The sequence below is a fragment of the Carettochelys insculpta genome, chromosome 1 (assembly GCF_033958435.1).
Source record: "Carettochelys insculpta isolate YL-2023 chromosome 1, ASM3395843v1, whole genome shotgun sequence".
Lineage (NCBI taxonomy): Eukaryota > Metazoa > Chordata > Testudines > Carettochelyidae > Carettochelys > Carettochelys insculpta.
This window is the reverse complement of record NC_134137.1, coordinates 108,633,724-108,653,267: the sequence shown is the minus strand read 5'-3', so window position 1 is coordinate 108,653,267 and position 19,544 is coordinate 108,633,724. Positions and strand designations below refer to the sequence as shown.

At 39.1% G+C, this 19,544-nt stretch overlaps 1 protein-coding gene across 3 annotated transcripts in view; it reads right to left on the bottom strand.

The window, feature by feature from the left end:
* Positions 1-19,544, bottom strand: part of PCCA (propionyl-CoA carboxylase subunit alpha) — a 469,473-nt gene that overhangs the window by 299,833 nt on the left and 150,096 nt on the right. For 2 of the 3 annotated variants that reach the window (XM_074989641.1, XM_074989649.1), the window contains 2 exons: positions 13,733-13,769; positions 4,264-4,342 (listed from right to left, as the gene is read on the bottom strand). In XM_074989641.1, coding sequence (XP_074845742.1) covers positions 4,264-4,342; positions 13,733-13,769 — 116 coding nt within the window. Of the gene's footprint in view, positions 1-4,263; positions 4,343-13,732; positions 13,770-16,432; positions 16,448-19,544 lie in introns of those variants that run through there. The other variant, XM_074989656.1, reaches the window with a different exon arrangement.

The following is a 19,544-nucleotide window of genomic DNA, read 5'->3' as shown; positions in this document are numbered from 1 at the left end:
AAAATGAAAGTCAATAGGCCTCTTGTGATTAGAATCAGAAATTATTCTCTTGTAGCTACACAAAACAGAAAAATACTTTACTATACTCAGACAATTTAAATGTCACGTCATCAATGATAACTTTTAAAAATTAAAAAGATGTGTTTTATTATATTTCTCCTTCTGCAAAATAGAGTTCAGATTCTAAACTTTTTTTCCTCACTCTCAACATGAAAGGTTACTCACCTGTGCAGTATCTGAGGTTCTTCAAGATGCATTTCCTTGTGGGTGCTCCACATGAGATGTCTTGGCACCTTGTGCTTATAAGCAGAGATTTTTTCAGCAATGGTACCCCCAGTTGCGGTTCATGCGTGGTTCACAGCTTATGCTTATAGTGGCCATTAACCGTCACACACCACCCTTCATCCCTTCTCTACCATGGAAAAGTATTATAAATCCAAAGTAGGGGGAGGAGTGGGTTGTGGAGGACCCACAGAGAGACCCATCTTGAAGAACCTCAGGTTACTGCACAGGTGCATAACCTTCTCTTCTCCTTCAAGGAATGTCTCTGTAGGTGCTCCAAATAAGGAGATTAAGGATCAGTGTCTGTTGTGGTTTGTGGGAATTCAGAATACGATCTTAAACAATGTTCAGGGAGGACCATCCGAAATGGGCATCAGCTGATGAGTGTTGCTTGATTGCGTAATGTTTCATAAATGTGTGTACTGATGTCCACATTATTGCCTTACAAATATCATCGACTGGGATGCTGTGAAGGAATGCCCAGATGGCGGCAGCACCTCCGGAGGACTGCGTACATACTTGTGGCGTAGGTATGTTATTTAGTTCATAATAAAATCTCATACACTGAGATATCCACTTAGAGAGTCTATGTTTGGAAACTGGGTGTTGCTGAGAGCATTCTGTAGTTGATACCAGAGTCTTGGAGATTTACAAAAAATTTTGTTTTTGCCAATAGAAAGCGGGTGCTCATCTGACACTGAGTGTGTGGAGTCTAGCATGTTCTGCATCTGCATGTGGTTTTGGAAAAAAACACAGGTAAGCATATTGGTTGATAGATATGAAATATGATTTTTGGTAGGAACTTTGGATGTGGTCTTAATGTGATCCTGTCTTTTGAAATAAGTTATAGGGTGGATCAGTCACAAATGATGCCAGTCTTGTGGCTCCAGTGATACTATCAAAAAGGACACTTTCACTGAAAGATGAAACAATGAGTATGTGGCCATAGGTTCAAAACAGTTTACCCATAAGTGTGCGTAGTACCATATTTAACTCCCATGCAGGAGTTGGTGGTTTTACAGGTAGGAATGAGTTAAAGCATTTTATAAATCTTTTTTATGATAGAGTGTGTAAATACTGTGTAACCATCAGTCTTAGTAACAGCAACGAAGGGTCCTGTGGCACCTTATAGACTAACAGAAAAGTTTTGAGCATGAGCTTTCGTGAGCACAGACTCACTTCATCTGATGAAGTGAGTCTGTGCTCACGAAAGCTCATGCTCAAAACTTTTCTGTTAGTCTATAAGGTGCCACAGGACCCTTCCTTGCTGTTACAGATCCAGACTAACACGGCTACCCCTCTGATACTTGACATCAGTCTTAGTGTGACACATGGAAACAGCAGCCAAGTGTACTGTTATGAAGCTGTTCACATTCAAGTTCTTGTACTTGGGCTTTCTGCTGTTAAGCAGTACAGATTGAACTCCTTGTTAACATTTTAGTTTTAGTTCCATTCCCCCTGTACAAGCCAGGTTGTTGGTTGGAATGCTCTGAGATGCGTATGGCTGAGTCTGCCATTGTCCTGAGTGAGACGTGGAGGAATACATAATGGAGGAGTTACAGACAGTTGCATCAAATATGGATACCAGATTTGTCGAAGCCAAAGAGGTGCTATGAGTATGAAGTCATGCGCCATCCTGTTGCACCTCGTGGATTACCCTGTGTAATATGGGAATGGGGTGGAAACACATTGAGGAGGTGAGAATGCATCTCCCATGCAGTTCTACCCCAGTCCAGCTCAGGAGCAGTACCTCCTCGGGTATTTAGTATTGGGTGCTGTGGCAAACAGATCTACAGTCAGAAAATCACATTACTCAGACTATGATACGTAGAACTTGGGGCTGCATCTCCCATTCGTTATTTTGGTGAAACTGCCTGCTGAGGGTATCTGCTGTGGAGTTCTGCTTCCCCAGAAGACATATGGCCAAGCTGTCTATATGGTTATTTATCAATCAGTTCCAGACACGTATAGCCTCTGTACACAGGTGTCAGGATTGCATCTGACCTTGTTGACTGATACAATATAAACATGCCATAATGTCTGTGATATCGTGATCATTTTGTGATGGATTAGTGGTTGGAACTGTTCGCAAGTCCTGCGTACCGCCCTTAGTTCTAGGATATTTATATGAAGATGTGATTCCTGTATGGTCCAGAGTCCCTGTACTAAGTAGTATGCCCTATTATTTGAAAAATTGAATGGTATTCCAGCAGTTTGTCCATAGACAAAAAAAGTATCTTTTAGTCCTAAAGCAGCAACATTAAGATAGACGTGATTTTTGTTTAATTAGATTCTCTTGACATCTCTCATCTGCAACAGAGAACTTTCTAACTACCCCAATTATTACCCAAACTCTTTTAAAATGACTTAGCAATCATGGTTTCATATTGCACTTTCATTTTTAAAAAGTTACTTATTTTGTGAAATTTCTGAACAAAACCAGAAGTGAATATCTGAATATAACAGCCCAACAGAATAATTCTGTATTTCTATAGCAAAAGGAGCAAAGCATCCTTGTAAATATGGAGTGTATTATCCGAAATCCTCATTTGAACAGGCTATCCTTAATATCCTACTTTAAATACAACATAAAGAAGCTACGGGAAATGAAGAACACAAATAACATTGTTTTCTTTATATGTAAAATTTGCTTAGTTATTGGCTATTCATTTTTGTTTATTTTCTTCCAGATTTTAGAACCTATAATCATTTAATTTTTAAATAATGACACAACCAAATTTGCCTTTATATACTCAGAAGCAATTCAGTGAAGACAAATTTATAAAGTAAAATCAAAATAAGTTAATTATAGATGTATGTGTTGAATTTTCCACTAGCCTTTGCATAGGCAGCATTCAACTTAGTATTAAATTAGGCAAAGACACAACAACTTTAATTTTTTTCTCACTGAGAAAGTTTTCGGACAATTCCTAGTGCATTAAAGCTATCTTAAAATATTTTATTCTGTGATGTCACTAACACAGTAAGTTGCAACTGGACTCCTGATTATTAGGTCATAAATAATGTATCCTGAAATATTTACAGTGAATTCAGAAGTGCCATATAGGGCTCACTATTTCGTGGGAAGACCTATTATAAAATACTGAAACCTTTTACCTCTCAGATCCAGGAGTCTCTCATCTGGCAACATCTGTGGTCAGGAAGGACTGTGGGTGTTCCAGGACCAGTGTGTTCCTAGTCTTGGGCCAGCCTCTAGCAGCCCAATTGGGGCTGGGGCCAACAGCCCACCTAGGGCCAGAGCAGCGGCGGTCAGACCAAACAGAGGTGTTTGTCAGCCTGGGCAGGGTTGGGGCCTGGAATCTCCGCATGCCCAGGTGGGGCCAGGTCCTGCAACTGCCCACCTACCTGAGTGGGGCCAGGGGCTGGAGCTCCATGGCAATGCAGGGCCGGGACTGGAGTCCCGTAGGACCACATGGCTGGCTGGGCTTGTGGCAGCTCCTGGGTGCACCAGGCCACCTGGCAGCAGAAACCCAGGACCTCCCTTTGTCTAGCAAATTCTCTTGTCCAGTACCTGTCAGGTGCATCTCGTAGTTTATTGATAATTACATAATTTTATGTTTAAATATCAGATATGGCTCAGATCCTGAAAATATTAACAAATGTGTTTCTGGACATTAGTGGTCAGTCCTGGAGAATATAAGAGAACTAATTACATGAATAAATACTTGCAAGACTGGGGCTTAACTGTTTTCTTTACCTAATATGCTGACAACATAAAAATACATTGAAAGATATCAAATAAAAACAATTGCAAGACTTTGATAAAATAAATAAGGCCACACTAGAAACGGAGTTAGAAGAAGCCACCAGAGCATAAAGCTTACTTTCTATACCATTTCCACAAAAGGGATAAAAGCAAAAACGATCTAATTTCTCCATTTCACATTTGGTAGCTGACTGTCAGTTCACAGTGTTTTAATGGAATTTTGATAAGACTAGTTTTTTTGGACAGCATCTCACCTGGTCTCTTCATCATCCCAAGCGATTCTCATGCCTTTCCCACCACCACCTGCTGAGGCCTTGATCATGACAGGGTAACCTAATAGGGGGGAACAATTAGAAGTTCAAACTTTGACCATGTTTAATAATGCAGCGACAAAGTAAGTGGTTTATTCAAAAACTTGCCCTTTTTTGAGACTACAGTACAATATAGTATTTTGAGGTCATAAAAATATAGTTCTATTTCATTTATTCCCCCCCTTAAAAAAAAGAGTGAACAGATTCACCAAGTAGCAAAGTGATTTGTGAGAAAAGTTATGTATTTTACTTCTGACATAACTTTACAAATAAATTTTATTTGTGTCCTACTGATGAAACAAGTATTTTTACTGATCAAGTTAAAAACACTCATTTTACAAGCAGAAATAGATCAGGGATGTTTCTACGCTACAAGTCAACGTAGCCAACAGTAACAACTTAGATACTGGCCAATAGTACACTACATTTATTTGATACTACAAAAGAGCCGTGCTGTACTCTCATTAAAAAGGTAAATAAAAATATTGAACATTATATACCAATAGAAGTTAGAAAATTTTCCACGAACTGATGTGATGCAAACACCAAGTTAAGGGACTAAAATCAGACACACTTGCTCATATTAAGTAGTTAACTTAATAAGAATTTTTCAGCCTGGCTCTGAAAGTTTTCTGAATATGTGTTAGAGAGATAGAAGTAGCATAACTACTTCAATTACAAATAACTTTGCAAAGGTCATTTCATATTTGCATTGATTCATCTCCCTTAGTCTTACACTATTCTGTAGGACAGTTGATAGTTAAATATCAGATTGGAATAGCTTCTTTGATAGTTGGGTATTTTGCAAAATAGGGGAAAAAAATCACTCGTGCCACAGGGCTGCAAGTATAATTTCTGAGAATGCTAATTAGAGCAAATTCTAACCAAGCTGATTTGTCTCGGCACTAAAAACTTGATCGGTCCTTGCAACATGAAGACTTGTTTCTGTGGGTGATAGATTTGGAATTAAGGTATTTGGGGAAAATAGTGAATATCTGGATTTGAGTCAAAATGAGGATGGCCAAATCAATGACTGCAACAAATTTCACTGTAATTTTTACTGTTTGCTTATTTAGCTCTACCAGTTGTGAATAGTTTCGTCCCTCAGTTTTCAAACACTTCACATCTATTTAAGTGCAAGTGAGTCAGAGGAAGGCCAGCAAGAACAATGGGACCTGGATAAGGTTTTACACAACAAGAAATTGAGAAGACTTGTGTTTTCTACCATTGAAAGGAGGTGAGCAACAGTGAACATAGTAAAGCTTCTATAAACTAATAAATGGTCTAGGGAGGACAGATTGGAAGCATCTGAATTTTCCTGCCTGATAATACAAAAACAAAATTACATTCAACAAAACTGAGGCAGCAAATTCAAAACTGATACAAGAAACTATTTTCCCAAAATGTAATTTGACTGTGAAACTCCTTGCCACAGAACATCAATGAGGTCAAAAATTTAGCGAGATTTAGAAAAGGGATTAGACATTTTTATGGCTAAAAAGAATATCTCAGTTATCATTTAGGCTAAAAGAAGTATATTGGAAGGGATGTAAAACCTCATACTTCAGGCCTTCAGCTAATATCTAAATATTCAAGATTAGATGAGTTCTATTGTGGGAAGGAGATTACCCTACAGCTGTCTACTGTGGATTTCTTATTCCATTATCTGAATCATCTGGCCACTATCACAGACAACATATTGGATGACATGAAACATTGGTCTGATCCAGTATGACAATTATTATGTTCCAATCTAATGCTAAAAATAAAAATTAATGTTATGTGCTCCATAGTAATAATACCACTTGAAGCTTGAAAAGTTCATCTTCTTACCAGCAATGCTAATCATTTCATCCTAGTATAACCCATTATATTCAACTGAGTGACACATTTATTTTTCTTATACACAGAAGCTACAGACATTTTAAGAATAATTGTAATTGTACTGACATTTAGTTCCAGGGGCTGGGGGTGCCGTATACCGTGTGTTTATATACCGAAAAACCCCTAAATCACATCTCATCTAGGATGACTAAACTGGGTTATTTAACTTAAAATGTAAAGGGGTTTTCTGTTTGACATGACCCACTGAGTTTTGCAGCATTTTATGTGCATGTACAGCTAATATGAAATCCATACATATAATATTGCCAAAAAGCAAGAGTAAGGTGGCAAATCGAGAACTATAGATAGTCACAGTATATGTTAAAAAAAACAGCACAAGTTTTTACACACACATACAACTTTCTATGGTAAGGGAGAAAATTTCTGCAATAGTCTTACAAATTCTGCTTCCAGTCAGAACCTAAAAGGAAGTCAGCAGATGAGAGCAATACTGTTATATAAGTGTGTATTTATGTGTGCAGTCAACTCTTTTTTGTGCCTTACAAGAGAGTTTTTTTTATTAGTTAAGAGGAAAAATGATAAATGCGGTAATGGTTTCTCCTAATCCTCTTTCAGCTGGCACTGAAAACAAATTAAGTCATGGACTGAACACAACAGCATTAACCAATGCCTTTTTTGAAAAAAATGAGGGGCTGGTATTCAGACGGCTCCTCTCACCCCCATTCCCATCCAGCCAATCCTGTAGCTAGGGCTGCCAAGGTGCCAGTACTCAGTACCTGCAAGTACTGGACCAAAAAAAGACACCCATGCATATTGACAAACCTAGCTAATAGACTCATGTTTGACTTCTGCATTAGAAAATGATTCAAACAGGTCTCCCATTGAAATAGTTTCTCTCAGTTTGATCAGGTAGTAGGGAATTGGCAGTTCTATGTTACAGTAGGATTCAAAAACAGTATTTAAGAGATATGCTGAAATAAGAAAAGAAAAACAAAAAATAATTGGGAGAAAAGAGTACCAACCTTTTTCAAATTTCATAGAAGTCCATATGTGAATTTTGAGCAGAGGTTGCTTCCTATTTTATGTGAATGCATCAACCATTCCCTAAAACAGAACTCTACCTCTAGGTTTCTGTGTTTGTCAATACTGTTCTGTTTGGTCTGTGTCCTAAAATGTTTTCAATGCCAGCTAAAAGAGGGCAGGGAGACATGTGGCCCTTGAAATTTAAATTAGAAATGCTTCATTTGAAAAGGCAGCAGAACATTAAAAACATAAGGGCCGTGTCTACACTTAGCCAAAATTCTGAAAGGGCCATGCTAATGAGGTGCTGAAATGAATATTCAGTGCCTCATTAGCATGCTGCCAGCCACAGCATTTCAAAAGTGCCATGTTTCGATTGCATGTGGCTCATCTACATGGGGCCCTTTTTGAAAGGGCCCCGCAAATGTCGAAAGCCTTTTGAAAAGGGCCCCAAGTAGATGAGCCGCGTGCAATTGAAGTGCAGCACTTTTGAAGTGCCATGGCCAGCAGCATGCTAAAGAAGCACTGAATATTCATTTCAGCACCTCATAGGTATTCTCTGATTAGGCCATTAGCATGGCCCTTTCAAAATTCTGGCCAAGTATAGACACAGCCAATATACAATAAAGTAGGACCAATACTTTAAAAAAAAAGTTGTGTTTAAGATTAGTTTCCAAAATACATATGTAAAAAATAGCCTGTTTTCAAAGATGCTAAGCAGAGTAGCTGCCTTTCACTTTAACAGAATTTGCATTTAACATTTCTAAACTAAATCAGAGCACTTTCATTTATTTTCTACATATAACTTTAAGAATCATTTAAGATCATCTGAGACACTGGCCTCAGGTCAAGAATGGAACTGATGCCCAATGGGACCCTTTAGGTATTTGACAAACTTAATAGGCTTGTCAATATTATTATATAGGAGCTGAGAATGCTTCGGCTTGGTTTAGGAAGTTTTGTGTATCAGTTGGGAGAAACATATTGAAGCATTAATTATCACTGTCCTAGTCAATGATAGGCCTGCACCTCTCAGACTTTGACTGCCATCTCAATAACCTGAATAAATGCACAAGGATTAAAAATTTGCAACAATTAAAAAATCCAGCCAAACTCAAAACTAATAGCCTTTTTGATAGTATGCTTTGGCAGCAAGGATTCAATTAATCTTCCATGCAGTGGCAAAATATCTGAACAAGGTGGGTCTTCTACTCTTTGCCCCAGATTTACATTTCTGTGCCTAGTATCAGAGAGGTAGCCAAGTTAGTCTGTATTTTCAAAAACAACAAGAAGTCCTGTGGCTCCTTACAGACTAACAGATATTTTGGAGCATAAGCTTTCGTGGGCTAAAACCTGCTTCGTCAGATGCATGAGTGGGGGTTCCAGAAGAGGGTCTAACTTTATAGGTTCATGAAAAGGAGGGAGTCCCAGTCAAGAGGAGGGCCAGAGCTCACAAGTCAGTTCACTCACGGAGGGATGTGGCCCATTAGCAGCAGTTGACTTGGAGGTGTGAACATCAAGAGAGGAGAAACTGCTTTTGTAATTGGTCAGCCGCTCGCAGTCTCTGTTCAATCCTTGGTTGATGGTGTCAAATTTGCAAATGAATTCCAGCACTGCAGTTTGTCTTTGAAGTCTGGTTTCAAAGTTTTTGGGTGTTTTTTTTTTTTTTTTTTGGTGCAGGATGGCTACTTTTAGATCTGTTACTGAGTGTTCAGGGAGATTGAAGTGTTCTCTTACAGGTTTTTGTATGTTACAGTTCCCGATGTCTGATGTGTGTCCATTTATTCTTTTACATAGAGACCGTCCAGTGTGGCCAATGTAAATTGCAGTGGGGCATTGCTGGCACATGATGGCGTATATTATATTAGTAGATGTACAGGTGAATGAGCCCCTGATGGTGTGGTTGATGTGGTTAGTTCCTGAGATGATGTCGCTGATGTAGATATGCGCAGAGTTGGCACCAGCGACGTCATCACAGGACCTAACCACATCAACCATACCATCAGGGACTTATTCACCTGCACATCTAGTAGGCCTAATCAGTCTATGCATAGTTAGGTATATTCAGTATCTTAGCATCCAATGTAGTCTGTAAGGACTTGTGATGGTTCCCTTTCTCTGCTACTACTTAGCTTTTACCATTGTCAATATGTCTTACTGTCAGGTACTCTCAAGTTATTTTTATAAAATTGCTGCCTCTGAACCAAAAGTTGTCTATGTCCAGAAATAAAAGTTTATTTTCCATATCCCTCTTAAGCAACATTAACATCAGCTAGCTGTGAGTGGACTGAAACATGACAATAGCATGTTTTTCCAGCTACTTTGTAATTGTATGGGGCTTTGTTTGGTTTTATATTGACTTTGGTTCCTGGCTGTTCTGCTCACTCAGATGGCAAGGTGCAAAGTGAAACTTAGTAGATCCTGACCACACTTCATAAATCAGGACTCTCTCAAGTTTCAATTTGCAACTTACAGCCTGAATAGCTGGAACAGCCAGGAGATTACCCAAAAACAAAATCCCTGCTGATTTCATATCACTGCCTGCACATTACACAGAACAGTGCTCTTCAGAATGGAGCAATAAGAGAAGAAGAAAGCAAGAATGGACCACAACAACAAAATGAGAAGAGGAAAAGAAACTGACAATCCATAAAAGTGATGGGAGAAGAGAATAAAAATACGTAAAAATGTTAAATGAGAAGAGCAAGTGATAAGACCAAATTAACATGTATTACAGAAAGAACTGTGGAAGAACTAAAATTCTTACAGAAACAGGAAGACAGAATATTCAAATTGTAAGAGAAAACAAGAGATGTCCATGGTGAAGAAAATCAAGAAAATGCTACACCAATTAATGCAGGGGAAAGAAAAAAATTGCCTAACTTATGACTGGACAGCAAAATATGTTTTGTCTTTCTTTTAAGATATTTGTAATGACAGCCTGTTAAAAGTTCTGTCCCAAGGTAGAGTAAAATGGAGGAGATTTGTAGATGACAGATGCTCTGCACAGAGTACGAGGGTTAACTATTAGTAGTAATGATGGCCTTGTTTTAGACCAGTGGCAAGCAAACTGTGGCCCACTGGGGCTCCACAGGAGGCCTGAGGACTTCTTGGCTGTTCCCCTCTCCTATGTCCCTCACACACTGGGGCAGAGGAGTTCTGAACTTACCTGTTCCTCTCCTCTCCCGCCCCCCACAGCACTATTGCTTCATTTCTGCCCCCTCCCAGAACTGGCTGATTTGCACTGCTCCATTCACAGCTGTTCAAGCCCTTAGAGGGAGGTGGAACAACAGGGACGGAGCATGAATCAGCACATGTGCGGTGCTCAGAAAGTGCTGGGAGAGAGAGGGAGGAGTAAATAACCCAAATGCACGAGAGTTCCATGGAAGAGGGACAATGGGGCAGGGGAGGCTGCAGAGCCATGGGCAGAGCTCTTGTGGGTCCTGAGCTGCTGTGGTCCACTGAGGTAAAGGAGAGCCACTCATGAGGCCCACCCATGATTTGTGGCTGTCCATCACTGTCTTAAAGTTACAGACACTATTAGATAGAAAACTGATGCTGCATGCTACACATCCAGTATTGCTCACAGACAGCCAGTCAGAATGCACCATTAAGAAGCAGGTGGCGGCATCAGCCAGGGGCATTACTTGGATGGAACACTGATATATGCATTCCAGGTGACATCAGAACAGGTTTTTGTTTTTTTACACTAACGCTTTTTAGAAAAACAGGATTGTCTCAATGAACACAGTTAAAAGGTAACCTGCACAAGGGACAGGCACAATACAAATGGAGATTTCAGTTGTATCCTATTTCCTCATTTTAGATCCCTTTACATCACAGACCACCAGCTAAAACTCTGAAAAGATGCACTCCACTTAACTAGTAAAAGAGAGATAGCCATGCTAGTCTATATACCATCAAACCGAAAAAGCAGTCCAGTAGCACTTTAAAGATTAACAAATGAATTTATTAGGTGATGAGCCATCATGGGACAGACCCACTTCTTCAGATCCCAGCCATACCAGAGCAGACTCAATATTGACAACCTTGATTACTATTTTTGGTTCTCTGTGCCTTAAATATTGAGTCTGTTCTGGTATGGCTATGGTCTAAAGAAGTGGGTCTGTCTCAGAAAAGCTCATCACCTAATAAATTATTTTGTTAGTCTTTAAAGTACTACTGGACTGCTTTTTTGTTTCCACTTAACTATGATGAGAACTGTACAACAACTTAGTATGTCTATACTGTGTAACAAGGCTGTGTGGACGAAGTCTTTTTGCTAAAAATCAGAGTGTGTGACTTTTGCCAACAAAATACTTCTACCCTTAATTAGTGACTTTCATTGTATCAGCAGGAGTGTGCTCCTGTCAACAAAGCAGTGTTCACATTTACACTTATGGTGCCAATACTTCGACGTGCGGTGGGAAGGGAGGATAAGCATTTATGAATAACAAAAGTTTCATCAAGCAAATGCAAGTGCAGACATAGCCTTAGAAATCTTAGTGGAATTCAATTATTTAAGCTGGCAGGGTGAAGAACAAAAAGTGACTTTTTCCCCCCTTTAATATACAGCAGAATTCAGTAAACTTTTAAAACACAGTTTTTAAAACTAGAGAAACAAAAAAATTCTGCTACCTATATAACTCCCTACAATTGCCTCCAATGCCCATCATGGCTAATAAAAAGAAGCGATATCATGAGCCTATTGGGGTAAATCATATAAGAAAAAGTAAAGTCAGAAGGACATAAGGGGGACCAAAAATGAAAAATAAGCAAGAATAAGTTTTAAAAGTCATTTGGAATGCACCATTGCCCTTTCCTGTGTGCATCAAACATCATTGGTTCATTTACAAAAAAACATTTGTAGGTAAGTCTTTTAGATCACAAATCCCACAAAGCCAACTCTGCAAATCAAAATATAGGTTGAACCTCTCTAATCTGGCACTGCCTCATCTGGTAACATCCGTAGTCCAGTATGATTTCAGTTAGCCAGATATCCACTTATCATGGGTGTGGCCAGCTTTCCCATGGTACCATAAAGTTTGTGTAAAACCATCAATCCTGGCTCTTAGTGTTCTGTGCTGTTATCTAGTCCTAATTTACCCCTAAGTGTCTTCTAAGAGCCCAGGAAGCAGCGGTAGTGTTGGTAATGCTGCTAGACAATATTGAGCTCTCCTGGTATGGCAAACTTTCTCATTTGGCACCAGTCAGGTCCCAAAGGTGCCAGATGAGAAAGGTTCAACCTGTATACAAATAAAGTTGAAGAAGATGTATATAAAAGTACGAAAAGGTTCCATAATATAACACAGTAATTTAAACAACTTCTCCTGCAAAAATTCTACCTTTGCTAGTAATCTTGTCTTCCTTTCATTTCCGCTTGAACAGCGAGTGATCAATCACCACCTGCTCTCACAACAGTGACATAAAAGCTAGCCAAAAGAAATGCTGAATTAAATTTTGCCATCCTAATTTAAAACTTGTCTATACCTGAGATTCTGGGGCAGTTAAACCAGTGCAATATAGTTACAGCAATGAAAACTCAGAAGGAATGTATGAAAAGGTATTTTTCAGCACCACAAATTACCCCCTTTAGCCCAGTCTAAGATGTGATGGCACTAATCATCTTTTGCACTGATAGCATCCATAGTAGGGGTTCATGTTGGCGTAGCTATACCATTAAAAACATATTACAACCAAAAAAAATCCCTGACACGTCCTTAGATTTATGTAACAACAGTAACCAGCAAGCCCATCCAAGCTGTCCCCTCAACTTTACAGCAGTCGTTTTCCATCTTTTCTCATTTGCAGGCTCCCACAAAATTTCAAATGGCAGTATGGACCCCTTTGGAAATCTTAAGCACAGTCTGCAAGCCCCCAGTGTTCTGTGGAGCACAGGTTGAAAACCACTGCTTTACAGTATTAGGACCAAATTCAGGAAAGCATTTAAGCATGTGCTCAACTGGAAGAACATGAACATATACTTTCCTCAGAAGGAAGCTTCCCTAAAAGAGGTCCAAAGGCATCTATCACACTCTAAAATAAGAGTCCCAAGTAGGTTTTTGTTAACTTTTTTCCATTCTATAGTGTATTTAGGTGCAGAATGGTGATTTAATTTTAATCAAGCATAGGACAGCAGAAAAGTTGGTGGTCCCAACTGTATGCATGCCAACTGTGGTCCAAATAATGATGAAGAACCTAACCAACATTCTGTTAGCCTCCATATAAAATGTATCATGCCTAACATATTAGGCAAAAAGGATACCATATTTAATTTCATGAATACGTTAAAATAAATTCCTTTTTTTAAAGTAGCCAATGCTCACTGTCTCTTATATGCTGTCTGCAACTCATTCACATACCCAGTCTTTCAACCTCAGTTTGTAAAGCTAAAATGTGATGATTTAAGAGGGCGTTAAGATGGGGGAACTTAAAAACCATTAAAACATTATTTGTTCTTTAGGGATTACTTATTACACATTCAATTTAGTCAACCATGTCTGCTGAGAGGCACACAAATCCCACCATAGCTAATTTAAGAACTTACCAATTTCCCTTGCAATTCTGACAGCTTCATCTGCATCCTGTAAAAGCAGGAAATGAGACCTAACATTAATCCCATCAGCCATTGCACTGTGTCCTTAGGGCAGTCATATATTGCACTACTGTCTCCTCTGATTCATTTAATGTTTGATTTTACAACCTTGTGACCCTTTTCAGTCAGAGGAATGTAAAATTAATACCATAAGTGGAATGTAAATTCTACCTCATCATTATTATACTGAGAAACTCAAAGCAACAAGTAATCAGCTGACAGGAAGCACTACCAGAATCTCAAAATTATTTTCTGCAGTTGAAGGAATTTAAATGGTAGAATTTAGAAGTTTACAGTCAATAATGGATCATAAATCAGATCATTAAAGCTTGTCCATTGCCTGCTTGTTTCTGTCCTCAGTTATTTATGTGTTGTGTTTTTCCAGATGCTGTCAGCAGGGGGAGTTGATTCTCTACTGTTTGGATAGGATTTGGAATGAATCTCACAGAACTTCTTTAAGGGCTAAATCTTGCCGATCTTATTCCACGTATAATTCACATCAACTTCAGTTTTGCAGTTTTTAAACCTCCAGCCTTCAATATACCTTTTTTAGTTTTTTGAACTGAACTGTTGTATGAAATGCATAAATTGAAATGATTGTTTCTATGACCAAAAGCAGTCTGTAAGATGCTATTATGGAACGCTATTATGGAAACTGCAATGGAGTGGTGGTGAGCAAAAAGCCAGGAAAAGTAAAATGATTCTCCCAAGGTACTTTGAGCACAGGTTCACTTGTAACATCCAAAGTTTCTATCTCATACAGTAGTTAAATTCTGCTTCCCTTCACACACAACAATATTTTTCCATTAGATTACAGTAAAAAGAAGTTTTTTATGATAGTGACACAGCTTAAGTCTGAAAATTCCATGTAAAAATGCTAATATTTATACTATGTATGTACTATACATTCATTTAAAGATTTGAATGACAGGCAGAAATGTCTGGAAACCAGCAGCTGCTGAGTGTGTCTGAAACTTAAGTGGTTGACATATTTTTAAAGTTTTCAAGGCAACTCATTGTAAAAGCACCCAGGTCAGAACATTTTTAAGAATACATACTAAATGTTCATACCTGGTTCATTTACGTCCAATAATAAAACAAAATCCTCTTTAAAAGTCTTCAGTACCTAGTAACAGCCCCATGAAGAATAAGGAGGCTGGCAGGGGAAGTTGTCAGAAAATTTAATTTCCTTTCATTAGCTAGTCTGCTCCACAAATCGGTGCTTGTTAAGTTCAAAGCAGTCCTGAAAGCTACATCAGTTTTAAGTCTTTTTATTCCAAGCAGTCACATCTGTTAATGAGATTTTTCCAAATAACAATTGTTTTTAAGTCAGAGATAAATCTACAAAATAAAATCAAGGTTTACTGTTTTATTACACCTTGCTGCTTTCCATGACCCTGCACTCTCCAAATTTTAGCTTAAAGGGATAAAAATGCATGAAAAGGGTCATTTAAGAATGTTAGTGGTTTCCACACATTGAGTTTGAAGGTTCTTTGTTCCTGCCTGTGACAGTTATGCGAGAATACTTCCCCTTAATAGCCTCTCTGTCAGGAAGTGTTAAACCTGCCAAATGCAGACAATTAGAGCCTCTTGAACAAAATGCAGGAAGAGTGATGACTGATGAAGAGCCACGATTAGAGTCAAGAAGGAAACTTTTACATTTCTTTTCTCTTGCAAATTCAGTCATATATTTGCAAACTAGAATTGGGAGAGGGGGAAGCAAATAGAGTAAATTTTTTCACTTAGTTACCTGCAAACAAGTGGCTAAGGAATTGCAAGTTCAGAGAAAGACAAGCAGCAAATTACTGTAAGACAATTTTTCCAGAGTCATGTTTGTTTTATACACATACAATCAACAATTTTGAAGAATAAATCGTGCAATATCAGGGGCATTAATTGCCTCAAATCATTTCAACCTAAAAACAGCAGCAAATTTAAGAAGATATCACTTATTTACACTATTTTAACATCAGTATTTTTACCAGCTCTAATGTATTAAGATTACAATTGCACAACAGCAATTAAATGCATTTTTTTCAGCTTTCAAGGTCTGCTTTGAAACAAGAAAAATGTACAAACAACTGGCATAATCCAGTCTCCAACAATTTGCCTTTTGATCTCTTTCCCTGAAACAGAAAATTTAATACAGTGCATTTTATTTAAGCATTACATAAATATGGCAACTATCCATGTTATAATAAAAATTTAGGGAAGTTATTTTTACATTATTGGTGCTAAGTAGTTCTGACAGAGCCACTGCATAGCTGCCATGGAAAAATTCAGTATCACAAATAATGGACCGCCCAGTGCATAAGATCATGTGTGGAAAGTATACAAAGAAAACATGAGTATTAAAAAAGCAATTTAAAATATTCTAAGGGACTTCATCTTTTGTAACAGTTTCATTGATGACCACTGATGTTTCCTGTAAATACAAATAAGCTGTACGAGTTTTTGTTCAGATTAGTTATAGAGAGCTACACAACTCTACCACATTATTTCATTCTTATAATAATGTTTTACTAATTTGGACAATATACTTAAAATATTTAAAATGGTGCAACTTATATTTTTTACAAATGGCTGAATCTATTATTTAAGTTAGAAGACCATTAAAATTAATTTGGGTTATATCAAATAGCAATCTCTTACCTATTCATTTGTTTTAAATTCCCCTCTGCTTGGCACCAGCACATGGAGACAGGAAAAAAAGTAAAACTACTGTGAACAAGTATATTGCCTAGGTAAACTAGTTGAGGGACTTTGGGAGTTTTACGATTTTTATTACTTATTAATGACTACATAATACTTTTCAGGAGTGGGGATGTTTGGTTGCGTAGAGGAACTTGGGAAACATAAACTAATGGGTAAACAGTTATTAACGTCCAATATTTGTTTTCAGAGGAGTAACTGTCTGTTTCAGCAAAAAATAAGGAGTTCTGTGGCACCTTAAGACTAACAAATTTATTTGGGCATAAGCTTTAATACAGTCCAGTTTACCAGATGCATGATTTGCAGGTATATATACATATATACAGTAAACTCTTTCACATCTGGCAGTCACAGGACCAGGATGCTGCCGAATATTCAAATATTCTGAATAATAGAGCTGTATACCTAGCAATGCATAACACTAAAGAAAAACCAGATTAGATATTAACAAAAACGTATGCAGAGTACTTTATTTACCAACGACAGTACTATTGTACGCCGTAAACTTATACTGTATTTGCTGTATTTATTTGTATTTACTTTCACTACACTGTATTTATGGAAAATATAAGTAAAATTTACCTATGGTTAAAATGCTGGTTATTTGAGAGTTTCAGGTGATAGAATGACAGATATGAAAGATTTTACTGTACATACAAAAATAGGAGTCTCACAGGAGTAGCCAGTAGTTAGTCTATAACTTTAAAAACAAATATTTGTCCTGGTGCACCTTACAGACTAACAAGTTTGTTGGTCATGAGCTTTCATAGGTAAAACCTGCTTCATCAGATGAGCTGAAGTAGAAATATCTCAAACATACATATCAAAATTTTCACTCAATTGAAATCTATCTTAAAACTCCCATTGACTTCAGAGGGAGAGAATTTCATCTACAGATGATATCCTGCTGGACCTACACCTACCATTGCGGCACTTGCTGTTCAAGTAAACTGGACACTATCCAGCAACAAAAACTTTCCTTCACTATCTTCCCCACACCCACCTTTCACTACAGCTTCTCCTCTTCCTCCTCCTCCTCACTACCCTGCTTCCTCCCTTACAGTTTTACCCTGTAAAACCCTACCTTCAGTTGCTTCTCAAACTGCAAGAAACCCACCTATGCTTCTTTATCACCACTCAGCTTGGTCATTGCTCACCTTGAGTATTATTGGAACTTCTTTCGCGTTGGTCTCTCTGCTTCTCACTTCCCTCCTTAATTGCCATGTCTCCACTAAAGAAACTATCAGCATAGCTGGAGAATGACAGCCTTCAGCGTAATTGCATCTACACTAGGGATTAGGACAACATAGCTATGTGACTCAGAGAAGTGGGTTTTTCCACACACTGGAGAAATGCAGCTATGTTGATTTAAATTTTAAGATGTAGACCAAGCCCTAATCTAGCCATAATCATTGTTGAAATCTCACATTCTCAAGCCGTCACTGCACAATCCTGAATTGCCCCCATATTGACTCCCTTTATCTTACTGTATTAAATTCAAGCTTCTTATCACTTCCCTGCATAATTCTGCTCTCACCTGCAGCTGTGCTCTCATTTTCTCTTACCCCTACTTTTTCTGCTCCTCTCAATATCCTATAACAGGGGTCTCAAACTCACGGTCCATGGGACATCTACAGCCAGTGCATATTAACAATCTGTACAATACAGAGATGAGGGGTAAAATAGGCCTATCCATACCCATTCCCCAAGCTCCACCTCTGCTCAGCCCCAGGATACACAGACTCTGGGTTATCAGGAGGAAGAGCCTGCTGTAAGGTTGCACCAGTAGTCGGGCCCTCCCATGTTCCCCATAGCAGTGAGACCCAAGGGGAAGCACAGCCAACCACAGGAAATGGAGGGGGACCCACCCGCTGCTGCCACCCCATAACAAGCACCACCAGAATCCTCAAGGTCATGTTCCTTGGGGAGGTGTGGTGCAACAAAGAGGATAGGGCAGGGCAATGGGAGGAAGGAGGCTAGCTTGGGGAATGGGTACGGCTACACTCCCCTCCCACTCTGGATGGGACTGCAAATATGCTCTGGCCATAGATGGCTCAGCCCATGATTCTGAGACCCCTGCTCTATACCTTCAATGATTCCTTCATCTTCCTCGTCCACTCTTGACTTTAGATCTTCATGCATGTTGATCAGTCTCCCATCCAGGCCCAATGCCCCCCGCTCCCCGCTCCAGACTCCCACCCACTCAACCCCTTTCCACCAAGCTCCCACCCCCATTCTGTCCCCCATCCACTGCTATTCTAGCCTTTTCCTAAAACCCCTTTCCCCAAATGATACGGCCCAGGAGCCGATCAGGGGCCTGGTGCTGGCAGCAGGTGGTCAGGCCCACTCTCACATTCACCCACAGTGGAGGTGTGAAGGACCCTTCTCTAGGCTTCATGAAAATTCATTTGTGAATATAAATATGCATATCTCAAAGGCACTTTGGACAAAATACCTCATGCTAGCACATTTAAAACTATGGGTTATAACAGACATACACACAACATTTCTAACTTCATATACAAGAGTGATACATGCCCAGAAGTAGAATAGAGAGATCCGGCAGACATTAAAATCGATAGCTTGCATGAGATTTTTGTCCAAACCATCTCCAAGTTATGCATATTTCTATTCACAGTGGGAGAAGAGGGAGTCCATCACAGGAGGAAAGCAGAGCCACCTGGCCCCAGCCTGCTCCGCTCCTACAACAGCCAGCCATGGTGCTCTGCTTTCTGCCATCGCCAGTGAGTGCAGGGGTGGTTCCAACCTTTGCCTCAAGCCCTCCCACAGCTGGGAGACAGGGGAGCAGAGTAGGCTGGGGCCAACTGAGACTGCTTCCCAACACTGCCAGTGGGCAGGTCCAACAGATTGCTGGACAGAACAGCTATGCTCCCATCTCTTGTACGCCAGGTAATCTCTTCTTCTATTTTTCAGTTATCTTCTTAAAAGACAAACCCCTGAAGGCATCCTTTCTACTGTACAATACCTTCTTCAATAACCTTTCCACAGCATCTCCTGCCTGAACTGTTGTGCAGTGCTGTGCTCAGCTCAT